General features: G+C 42.9%; 1 protein-coding gene across 2 annotated transcripts in view; it reads right to left on the reverse strand.

The window, feature by feature from the left end:
• The window catches only part of jmy (junction mediating and regulatory protein, p53 cofactor), a 36,648-nt gene that overhangs the window by 23,125 nt on the left and 471 nt on the right, over window positions 1-13,052 (reverse strand). For both annotated transcript variants that reach the window (XM_063010980.1, XM_063010981.1), the window contains 2 exons: window positions 12,872-13,052; window positions 9,560-10,153 (listed from right to left, as the gene is read on the reverse strand). The exon at window positions 12,872-13,052 is cut by the window's right edge. In XM_063010980.1, the coding sequence (XP_062867050.1) occupies window positions 9,560-10,153; window positions 12,872-13,052 (775 nt within the window). The remainder of the gene's footprint in view (window positions 1-9,559; window positions 10,154-12,871) is intronic.

The raw sequence follows: 13,052 nt of genomic DNA on the forward strand, positions 1-13,052 counted from the left end.
CTGGGAAGCATGGCCAGGGCGCCGGAGTACCCAGAAGAAAACCCAAATGAACCTGTTTAACCTATAAAGGAGTGACCAAAGGCTTGGGACCGGCACTGAGAGAGCACTGAGAAGTGAACCTACCAATGGCTTGGCTGTTTCGACCACTCCCTTTAATTGGACGTTAGCCAATCGTGTCCATGCGCACGCCCACCCGGCTGATAGCACAGCTGAGATTGGAACCCTGGATTGCCAAATCTGAGAAGTAGTGGGCTAATGTACTACTGCTGCGCCATCCAAGCGCCCAACCTGGGCACTTTCACATCCTGCTGCACCAGTATGGCGTTATAAATATTAATCCATAACTTTAATGATTAAAAATTATTATTTTTACGAATATTAGGTAGCAAACGGTGGAAAATGTATGAGCTCTATATGAGCAGACGTGTTTTTTTTCCAGCCGGGGTGTAAAGCAAGTAGTTTTAGAGACACGATGGTATCATATGCAGAAAAAAAACTTGGTGACGGCGACTCCCTTCACGCTTTGTCTGTGTTAACCACAATTAAAGCCCAAACCGTTTTCATTCTGCCGTCCACCACTTTACTACCGTGTTTATGTCTGATGTCAGATTTTACCGCTGCCGCTGTGTCTGTTCTGCAGGTTTTGCTTGTTTAGTGACATAACGGAGCACAAAGCAAACGGCTTCAGGAAGCACCTGCCCCCGAACTGGATTCGTTTATTAACCAGGAGAAGGTCAGGGTACGACACGGCAGTCGGCGCGTGTCGTTTATGTTATAATTAAGGTCCTAGCGATTGTGTTCAGCGATTTAACATTTTCAATTCGCGCAGCGTTCAAGTGTCTCGGGGTTTCTGGTTAATCTGCACTGTGAGGCGTCCTGGCAATCCTACGGCAATTCAGTTAGCGATCGCTTAGTCAAAACGTCCAAGCTTCTATTTATTCTATCATTCAATTTACGTCGTGAAATGTGACACTTTTGAGCACATTTTGCCGTGATTTTAGTAGGACCCTGCTGAAATGGCAGTGAACGCTGTCCACAGTCAAGCAGGCTTTGCATCAGGATAGCACCGAGTCTACGCTGACATCCAGAAGCGTCCCGTCCGTCTTTAGGGTCGAAACGCTCCCCCGCCCCCACTTAAATAAGGAGTTATTTCTGCTATTTCTTTGGGACGAGTATTTTTGTATTTGAGGCAGAACATGAAGCGTCGCACCGGCGCTGGATGTTCTAGGTTTACATTCAACCGTTAAGGGAGCTGTGCTGTGTATCATTTAATTAATGAGTGTAATTTAATGTCGGACGTGAGATTTAGTAGAGCCCTGGATGATATAAGGGAGGACTGAATCAGTGTGGGGCTGTTGTGTACGTTTTCAGTTTAATCTCACTCACACAGGCTGTCGTGGCCTCCTCGTTATATCCACACATCAGCAGGACGGATGAAGATGAATCACCCACACGGGGGGATTTTAAAGGGTCTGTTGTGCCCTCGTTCTATTATTATCTTCGTCTTTTTAACATTATCCTCAACCAGCTCATCAGCAGATTTACCATAAGAGTCTTTTTAACAGCTCAAGATGTTTCTGCAAGCGGCAGCAACGTTAGAATTACACGTCCAGCGTCTAGAACGCGTACGATGGGCTCAAATAAAAAGCAGCTTTGGATCTGTGGGCTGAGGGTCTGTGGGCAGCATTATCAGAGCTCTAATCTGAGCTAATCCCACTAAAGACCAGCGACAGGTTTTCTGTGTAAACTGCGTTTTAAACAATCACCAGATCCATAATTTCATGCACAGTCACGACTGTTTGTGTTAGTTTACAGCGCGCTACAGGCCGAACCTGTTTACAGACGTCTGTCGAGCTCCGCCACGGCCGCTATTACGCGTGCACTCTTACCTGGGGATTAAGCAGCGATTTACTGGGTCAAGATCACGCCTAAAAGCAGCCTAGAGCCAAAATGCGGCATAAACTTAAACCAGCAATTTACTGGGATGTTTCCAGGCTGAGAGTAATAAACATTAAAACTGCATTTAGCAGACGCTTTTTATCCAAAGCGACTTACAGTACTGTGACAGTGACAGTCTAAGCAATTGAGGGTTTAGTGACAGTGACAACCTGGCAGTGGTGGGGCTTGAACCAGCGACCTTTTGATTACTAGTCCAGTACCTTAACAGCTAGGCTACCACCGCCCTACCCTTTAGCTCAGGGAAGGTCTAGAAGATGACCGACTCAAACAGCAGCAATAGATGAGCGATCGTCTCTGACTTTACATCTACAAGGTGGACCGACTAGGTAGGAGCGTCTAAGAGTGGACAGTGAGTGGACACGGTGTTTAAAAACTCCAGCAGCGCCGCTGTGTCACTAACACACCACCACCATGTCAGTGTCACAATGGATTCAGAAAGTATTCAGACCCCTAGACTGTTTGGACAGTTTATTGTATTGTGGATTTGATTGCAAATGGATATGATTGCAATTTTTACCACAATCTGCCGTTTTTTTGGGACACCTTGATGCTTTAAGCTGAAATTAATCCCGTATATTAACGGCCTGTAGCCCGTTGAGGCCTCGACCTCTTCAGCGACGGCACTGCAGCCTTGGAATGTTTTAGCTGCATGTGATAAGCCGACAGGCACTTCCCTGCTAATCTCGGCGCTCTGCAGACAACCCCAGAGGAGTCTGGGAAACCTCAGGCTTTACCGAACAAGCCTCTCTTTCAGCACCGACGAAGAGCAGCTGACGAGACGTGGCACGTCGTTTACACAGGGCTCTTCTGCCACGAGCACGGCAGTGAGGAGGCAAATAAAGTCGGTACTGAAACGGTAAAATATCAGAGGCTTTCTAATAAAGATCTAATCTGTTAGGATGACTTTATTTGTGACCAATTGATTATTAATCCCACAAAACACCCTTACTACAGTATACAGTGACAGTATACAGTCTAAGCAATTGAGGGTTAAGGGCCTTGCTCAAGGGCCCAACAGTGGCAACCTAGCAGTGGTGGGGCTCGAACCAGCAACCTTTTGATTACTAGACCAGAACCTTAACCACTAGGCTACAACTGCCCGACACGAAACCCAACACGAATCATTATTTGTGTGGAATAAGCGTCAGCTCCACATGTATCTGTAGAGGGTTTTCCATCCACCAATTTTTTGCAAATTTTGGAAACGTGCATTAAAAAACCTGGATGGAGAAGCTCAAAATCAGAAAAAAAGACCTAAAGATCGCAAAAAAAGTTTTCACGCTTGAACGAGGTGGAAAAGTTCGCCGAAATGCGAAAAAAGGGGACCGAAACGGGTTTTGCGAATAAACGATGACGTTTCAAGCTCTAAGTCACACACACACACACACACACACACACACACACACACACACATCTATATATACTGTCGTTACGTTTACGCCGAACGTCTCGCCCACTACAACAGCAATCCTCTTTTCAGTCGGCACGGGTGGCCGGTGACTGTAAACTTTTGGCTCTACAGATGACCCGATCACGGTGCATAGCTCATCAAAGGCTGATTTTGACATTCTGAAATTCTTGATCCAAAGCTCGTCTGAAAAACGGTTCTGCACAATGTGCTCGCAAAATCGTTTAGCGCGTTTACGTTCCCAGATGCGAGGTGAACGTCGCCGTGGCACGGAGGTTTGAGCCCACATTAGACGGGCCATTGTAAAGGTTTTTTCGCATAACTGTAGCTTGTGGAAATATATATTTCCGATATTTCGTAAATGCGCATTACACTTGCGAAACGTTTGGATGGAAACCCGGTTCGTGTTTATCTGGATCTTCCTCACCGTTTCACTTTTAAACTTGTGTTACGGCTCGGGCTTCTGAGAAACTGTGAGAATCAGAATCAGAATGAAGCTTAACGTGGTTTAATTTACTAAAATGAGACAGGAGCACTAAACTCCTCTTCATTATTACTGATCATAAGTTCTCTCCATTAATGAAATTCCTAACTCGTTGTTCTAGTAAAATAAGTCACGTTAAGCTTCGAGTCGCTTTTACCACGTCATATCAAACAGTTCGGAGCTTTGAAAAGGTCAGCGGCAAACTGGGTCAAATAGACCGATGTTTCCCAAACGGTTCCTCACTGTTGCGCTCCTCTTTATCAGAACAGGGGCGCGCTCACTCCCGTCATTATATTGCTATTTTAGCGGGAGGTTGTGAAAGCGCTCTGGTTTTTCCAGGCCATTTTCCTAGACTGAACTGGAGGTGAGCCAACACACACTCGGGATTACAGCGTCACGTCACTGCCTGGAAACCGTTCACCCGGGGCACAGCCACTTCCTGTCTTTGTTACTTGGCGTTTCATCCACTTGCACCTACACCGTGCCAGTTCTCACTTTATTTTTCTCCTTCGCACCTCCTTCCGGACCGAAATATACATACAACAAACCCATCCTCGCTCTGTATCACCCTCCACGTCTATCTATCCACCCCCGATCCGGAACAGTTGGTGGGATGGTCGACTCGGTGTTACCGTAAGAAACACCTCTGCTGGACGTCACGACGACCTTCGGTGTTTATATTACAGGGCATGTGGGTATTCGTGTTTGCATTAGAACGCCCGTCTCTGGGGTCAGACGAGGCCGTCATGCTAATAAAGCACTTAAAATACATCAGTGACACCCACGCAAGGACAGAACACCAGATATAGAGACGCGACGTGTAATCGGCAGTCAGACTATCGACAGGTGACCATCACATAAATTATTGACCAGCAGAAACCACTCCAACTACCCCACACACAGCACTGTACTGGAAATAGAGAGATATTTAAAGCTTAGGCACTAAATAAAGGACTGGGTTTGTTTGTTTGTTTAATTCTCTTACACCACGTCCACTGCTATGGCTATTATCATGGCTGAATAATAGATTCAGTCTTCAAACATCAAAGTAGGGGGTCGATTTGCTTTCTTTACTCGTGTGTGTATAAGGGTTAAATGTTTCGGGGGGGATGGGAAGCTATATTTCATCATCTGCATCCTTGACAGGTGCTCATGCTCCACATTACAAACCCCATATTTAAGACAAGCAGCAATTACATTCACATCTACAGCATCTCGCAGACGTGCTTCTCCACACACGCTTTATCAGCACACGTCTGTCATTTCCTTACTCTTGTACCAACTAAAAACACTGTTTTCGCTTTTTTCAACCTTTTAATGGTCTCACCAACAAACTTCTATGGATGATTTTTCAGCTGTGAGCTCCAAGCGAGCTCTAGGTCAGGAAGGCTGTTTTCTTAAAACCATCTACCAATATTTTCGAGTAGAACGCACGTCAATCAAGGAGTAGATACGGTTAAATACAGCTTACCCAAGTATTTAGTCTCGAAGTGGTTGAGCAGACCACTATTAATTCTAAATTGCCTCCAATTTTCCTTTATCCAAAGCAACTTACAGCACTGTGACAGTATACAGTCTAAGCAATTGAGGGTCTTGCTCAAGGCTGCTCAGCAGCAACCTGGCAGTGATGGGGTTTGAACCATGAATGGAACCATGGGGCTTGAATCTGATTACCCAATAGCATTACGCTTCCTCTCCACTGATGTTGACCTCCTGTCCGCTCCTGACCGAGGAGAGCCGTGACTAACACACGGCCCCTCCGACTGCATCCTTTCACCCGCACGGGGCGAGTTCCTATGCGGATCAGCTTCGTGTACGGAGGGCCACACCCTGATCCCACTATCCCTCGTCTCTGTGCAGGCGCCATCGATAAGCCAGCAGAGGTCGTAATTGGATCAGTTATGAGGAATCCCCTCCGGGACCGTCCCTGCGAACGGGACGACCGTTGTTCGTGTAGGCGCCCAGCCTGCCGGGAGCAGAGCCGAGATTCGAACCGACGAGTTTGTCAAGTTAATGCGGGGCTGGTTTATTTCTGGTTTCGTGGGCGAGCATTAACGTTTTAAATCGCGATCAACAACAAGACAATGGCACTGACCCACCATCAGTAACGGGCCATCGGCAGATCAAGCTAAAGGAAAAACCATATGCCACTGTATGCCATTGTTCTGTTCCCAGTGTGTTCGTGTAAATGCATGGGCACTGCTGCTTGCTGCATGACTTGGCTTCACTACCTATAGTTTGCATGTTCTCCCCGTGTCTCATTCACCTGACTGATCGCTTCAGAAAGCGGTTCGACACAGCGAGGAAACGTGACGACGCGACCTGAAGCTATTGTGGGTTTGTGGTTTTGCAGAACCAGACGAGCTACCAGACGAACACGCGCTGTGTGCGTGTCGTGTTTACGTCTGCCATGAGGTCGAAGGTTCAGAATCATGAGTCACGGTCTAATCAGACTCAAAACATAATAATAATAATAACAACAGCAGCTCAGGACACGAGAGCGGGGAGAGGAAGTGACATAATACACACCAGGACCGGGCGGATGGTGTCCCGTAGCAGCGGCTCTCACTTCTCACGTCAAACAAAGGGAACATGTGGGGGGGGCTTCAGCCAACCGAACCCGGCCAGAAGGTGCTAAATGATGTTATACTGTAGTCAATGTAGCACTCAATACATGTGAATACGAAGTTATACCCAAGCGACTCACAGTACTGTGACAGTATACAATCTAAGCAATTGAGGGTTAAGGGCCTTGCTCAAGGAGTGGCAGTCAACAGTGGCAACCTGGCAGTGGTGGGGTTTGAACCAGCAACCTTTCGAATACTAGTCCAGTACCTTAACCACTAGGCTACAACTGCTAAAAGTATGATCAGATCAGTGTTTTTTATACAGACCCTTTTGTTTGTGGGTAGCACTGTCGCCTCACAGCAAGAAGGTCCTGGGTTCGATCCCCAGGGTCCGTTCTGTGTGGAGTTTGCATGTTCTCCCCGTGTCTGTGTGGGTTTCCTCCCACAGTCCAAAAACATGCAGTCAGGTTAATTGAAGACACTGAATTGCTCTATAGGTGAATGTGTGTGTGTGCCCTGCGATGGTGTCTTATTAGAATCTTCTGTACTGAGGCAGCTGATCAGGTAGGCAGTAGGCAGCAGGGCAGCTCATTAGGTTTTCAAACAGACCCGTATTTACATTCAATCTTCTGCTGCATCATAACAGATAGTTATACAGTATAACAAAGTTCTTGTAGTCATCATATCGTCCATATCTTGCCAGGTAGCCGTACTGCACGGCTCTGTTAATTACAATTAAGCTCAGTCCTCACAACAACTAATCCCCGTCAGTAGCTGATTGAATTTTCTGGAAACTGTAGCACAAGCTGACCAGACCTGTGTACTTTATATAATCCGGAATGAAAACGCTGACCGCAGCGATGCGGATCGTATTTCACAGAGATAAAGGTCAGCGCGCGGCCGCTCCGGGGATCTCAGGGACAAAACACCACGTTCAGAGCTACGCGCGACCCCGGCGGCCGGACGCCCCTGCGTGTTCAGCCTTTACCTTAGCGATTTACGCGCGATGAATAAAGGCCTTCGTGCTCCCGTTAGCTCTGGGACGTCACGAGCGCAGGACGGTTTCGCTAGCGTTACTTTACTGCCTGACATTGTGCAACATGACACTCCAGCTCTGCAAATCAGTCGATTAAATATTTATAGCACAGGAACCTTGATCGGCGTTCGGAACACAAGCCGCACAGATGCCCAGACAACATCCTTTGGAGGAGGTTCATCGGAGCAGGTGTTTTTTTATCTATCCAGGGTTAACTGTGTATTTGTAGATTTCCTTCCTGAATACGTCTCTGTCTGATCCGTGTTCCTCGACTGATTCGAGCTCAATTACAAAATTATAATGTACCCTCAGAGACGAGACAAACGTTACGGTACATTTACAGCATCTAGGAGACACTTTAATCCAACACGACTTGCTCAGGGGTCCAACCTTCTGATTACTAGTCCAAAATCTTAAAGCTAGCACTGCCCCGACCAGGGGTGGAGCCAGGGGGTGGCCAGTGGTGGCCATGGCCACCATAAATGAATCTTCGGCCACCCCTCCGGCCCCCCCATCACCGCTTTGCCGGCAACTTTTTTTGCGGAAGCATTTCTGCACGCAGGTGTTCTCACAGGGACGCAATTCAACAGCGCACCTCAAAGAAGTAGTTCTCCCCCAAAACCGTGCAGTAATACACGACATAAAGGTCAACCACCAACACAATTACAGAAGCAGTACTACATAGTGCTACTAGTACTATTTAGTAGTATTTGTGGCGAGCTACGAATAAAGGCGCAACCGGGCTCTGCGCGTTCCAGTGTTGCCAGATTGGGCGGTTATCCGCCTAATTGGGCGGATTTTGTTTGAAAACAATTTAATAGCAGTTTAATAACACTTCTATTTAAAAGAATATATTCCGTTTTAAGAAGCTCCAGCATTGTAGAAGGCTGTTAAAAGTAAAGACTATTTTCAATGCTGATTTGGCTTAATAGTGTTGGTCAGTCTGTATCATATTGTTGAAAGAAAATTTAAATTTGTTTTCCATGCATTCACACTAGCATGTTCTGGGGTTCAAATGAGTCTCATCATTACACACAAGTTGGCAGCCAAATGATAAAGTATTGCAAAGGAATATCTTTGAAATTCTTCCTCATAATGTTAAGGTTATAGGCTATATTCTGGTTTTTCACTTGTCAGGGAAAATGAAGAGAGAAAAAAAGCTTATTATTCTTCGTGATGTAATTCTACATGGCACTTACTGCCTGTATAGGTAAATGAGTGAGTGACCACATTACATAAAAACAGGTATCAGTTTCTGTGCCACCCCTGTGTGAGCAATGGTCTCAGTCTGGCCACCCCTATGGAAATTGTCTGGCTCCGCCACTGCCCCCGACCCTGTTTGCTCAGAAGCACATCTGACGTAGCTTCACATTTAGTCTAAACACGAGTCCGTATCCGGGATCGATTCTGGGCTCAGCATCATCGGGGTCAAAGTGAACTCGAGTACAGGACGAAGTGCGAGTGTGAAAAAAAAAACGCCCGTCTGAGCTGTCTGAAGCGCGTGTTCCAATAAATCCCAGTACAAGTACACCAAGGCCTCAGGGGAAGCCACTAAAAGGCTATTAAAAGGTACGATTTAAAAGAGAACGAGAGCGAAGCCTATTTTAAATAATTCTAAGTCATTACTTGGGTTTGGTTGTTTCGCAAGATGTTTTTAATTCTTTTTAATTTTATTTTGACACACAGGTTGGTGGATGAGCACACAGCTTCTGGCTGATCTTCACACCGTCTGTGGTAAATCTGCTGATGTGAAGCACCACAGAGACAAACAATTTAATATTGATTGTGGAATATAAATAACTCCGGATACGCTAAGCCTTTTTGGTCGGTTATTCAATCTTACGGGCATAAATCGGAGACCCCGTCACAACCATTAAAGCTCTTATCTAAAATGACTTACAGTACTGTGACAGTATACAGTCTGACCAATTGAGGGTTAAAAGCCTTGCTCAAGGGTCCAACAGTGACAACCAGGCAGTGGTGTGGCTTGAACCAGTGACCTTTTGTTTTTAATCTTATATTATTAAGAAATTGATGATTATTTCTTCATTATATCTCACTGTTGTACTCTGTACACCCGTTCAGGATGCATCTGTGCTCCTTACCTCGTGCAGGCGCTTCTTGGTCCGTTGCAGGGCGTCCTCGTACCCTTTCTGGCGCAGCTCGCTCAGACTCTCGTAGTACTCCTCCGAGTCGTCCCCGTCGGCGAACAGGACCTGCGAGAGGATCTTCCAGCCGCACGTGTCCAGCGCGTGGCCCAGATAAACCTGCAGCTGGTAGCACAGCGCCTCCATTTCCCTCTGCGTGACCTCGGAGACCCCGAAGAAGACCGACCACACGGCCGACTGCTCCTCGGGGAAGAGCGGAAGGCACGGCTCCAGGTCCGAGTTGACGGCACAGAGCTGCGTGTGCGCCGTCCGCAGGTCTTGGAACGAGAACAGGCCGGCCCAGCTCGAGTCGCCGCCGAATATGACGATGGAGTCGGAGTCCTCGGGGTCGTCCGCCGGCGATCTCACGTCGACTATGGACGTAGGCTCCGGGGCCTCGATGTCACCGGTACTGGATAAGGTACCAGGCGTTTTACTGGGACTTCTTGTGGGCTTGGATCTATCCGATGATTTTTCATGGATTGGACTTTTTGATGAGCTTTGACTTTTGGCCAGCAAATGCCGGGCAGTTCCTTCACTCTTCTCTTTGCCCTGAGCGTAGAAATTAAGTCAAAATGACGGATAATTACTGAAATATTAAAGTAAAAAATATGTAATAATGGTGTAAGAGTAAAAACAGAGTAATATAAAGCCGTTTCTAACCTGTACACCTGTAATACTTCTAAACAGTTACAGACTCTAAATGATTTCCTCTTTACTGACCGTACATATACACATACATGACTCTACCGCTGTACAGTACACACAAACACACACACGCATATACAAACCATACATAAAGACTAACGTACACACACACATGCAAATTTAAACCATACATGAGGACCCCGCCCCTGTAAACACACACTCTAATGGAATCACACCCTTAAAACGTGCATGCCAATGCTTAACTCGTAACAAATGTTCATCACATCAGATATACATGAGACGTTGGGCTGGAAGTTCCTCGTAGTTCAGGTGCTGAATGCAGATGATCTGATCAGCATAAAGGCCTGAGTGACTTTGACAAGGGTTAAATCCCTGAAACTACAATGAGGTGCTCATAGTCTGCTGTGATGATAGTCCACCAAAGGTGACCCGATAAGGGACAAGCCACAAACTCATCGATACCAGAGGACATTAAATCTTCAAGGTCTGGTATAGACCAACAGAAGAGCTAGTGTGGCTAAAACTGTAGATCTTTTTACTACTGGTGATGAGGTGAGTGGGAGCACAGGGATGCATAGTCACAAGCCAGTCAAAATGCCCTTGCTAAGGAGCCCTGTCCACATCAAAAGCACCTTCAATGTATCATAACTGGACACTGGAGCAATGGACAGGTTCCACTGGACAGGTGGTCAAGAACATGTTGATACCCACAGAGGAGTTAGCACCAGGTTCGGAGACTGAATCCCCAGCAGCGCTATCGACCAGTCTGGCGTCTACATACAGAAATGATAAGCTATGTCTGGGTGGGGATAGATGGACAAGAACCCATGACAGACTGGCATCCTGTTAGGATGTGTTACTACACTGTGTCCAGTGATTCTGAGGAAACTATATCCATCTAGACCCTAACCAGGATAAAGCATCAAATGGAATGAAATGATAGATAGACAGACAGACACTTTATGCATCCTGAGGAAAATTTTTGGCCTCCAGTAGTTGAATAAGCAAAAGAAGAGAAACTCATACAAATAAGTGAGGTGTAGTGAATGTACGTGCGTATATACAATATACTGTATGCAAAAAAGGTGCAAATTGTGCATCTGGTACAATAATAATAATAGGAGCAGTAGTGTATCTATTCTTATAAACAATATATACAGAAATATAAGTATAAATATAGAGATAAAGATATTGTTGCAGTTATAAATATATACAATCTATCGGTTATGGGTATATTTATAAACATTATGACCAATAATATACATTGTTTATATATATATATATATACACACACATATATAAAAAATATCAGATATAGATATGTGTATAACAGTGTAATAAACAGATAGTAATAATAATATAGATTATAATCAATATATACATAATAAGGATTATTATTATTATATGATTATTAGTAGTAGTACAACCATAATAATAATAATAATTATTATTATTACTCTAATAATGATGATTATTATTATTATTATTATTATTATTACCATTGTTATTATTATTATTACTATAATAAAGACTATTATTATTATTAATATTATTATTATTATAACCATTATGACTCTTATTATTACTATTAATACTATTATTATAACCATAATGACTATTATTATTGTTATTATTATTATAACCATAACAATAACTATTTTTATTATTATAATCATAATAACTATAATTATTTTTATTATTATTATTATTATTATTATTACCATAATGAAGACTATTATTATTATTATAAGCATAATGACTATTATTATTATTATTATTATTATTATTACAACCATAATGACTATTATTATTATAATTATTATTATTACCATAATGAAGACTATTATTATTATTATTATAATTATTATTACCATAATGAAGACTATTATTATTATTATAAGCATAATGACTATTATTATTATTATAATTATTATTATTATTACCATAATGACTATTATTATTATTATTATAATTATTATTATTACCATAATGAAGACTATTATTATTATTATAAGCATAATGACTATTATTATTATTATAATTATTATTATTATTACCATAATGACTATTATTATTATAATTATTATTATTATTACCATAATGACTATTATTATTATTATTATTATTACCATAATGAAGACTATTATTATTATTATAATTATTATTATTACCATAATGAAGACTATTATTATTATTATAAGCATAATGACTATTATTATTATTATTATTATTATTATTACCATAATGACTATTATTATTATTATTATAATTATTATTATTACCATAACGAAGACTATTATTATTATTATAAGCATAATGACTATTATTATTATTATTATTATTATTACCATAATGACTATTATTATAATTATTATAATTATTATTATTACCATAATGAAGACTATTATTATTATTATTATAATTATTATTATTATTACCATAATGAAGACTATTATTATTATTATAAGCATAATGACTATTATTATTATTATTATTATTATTATTATTATTATGATTATCACCATAATGACTATTATTATAGTTATATTATAAATCTACATAATAATTTAACCCTGTATATATTTTGATGGAATCTCTTACTTTGCCGGGTTCCTTTGCGGGACTCCTCGGTGCGGATGAGCGTCTCTGACCCTCCGGTTTCCCGGTGGTTTCCTCCGGCTGTCGTTCCGCGTGCACGGGGTCTCGCGCCGCCGCGCTCCGCTTCTGCACGGTCCGGTCGTGGCACGTGAGCGCGAACTTTCCCTCGATGTCGTTCCAGGCC

Source organism: Trichomycterus rosablanca, chromosome 16 (assembly GCF_030014385.1).
Source record: "Trichomycterus rosablanca isolate fTriRos1 chromosome 16, fTriRos1.hap1, whole genome shotgun sequence".
Lineage (NCBI taxonomy): Eukaryota > Metazoa > Chordata > Actinopteri > Siluriformes > Trichomycteridae > Trichomycterus > Trichomycterus rosablanca.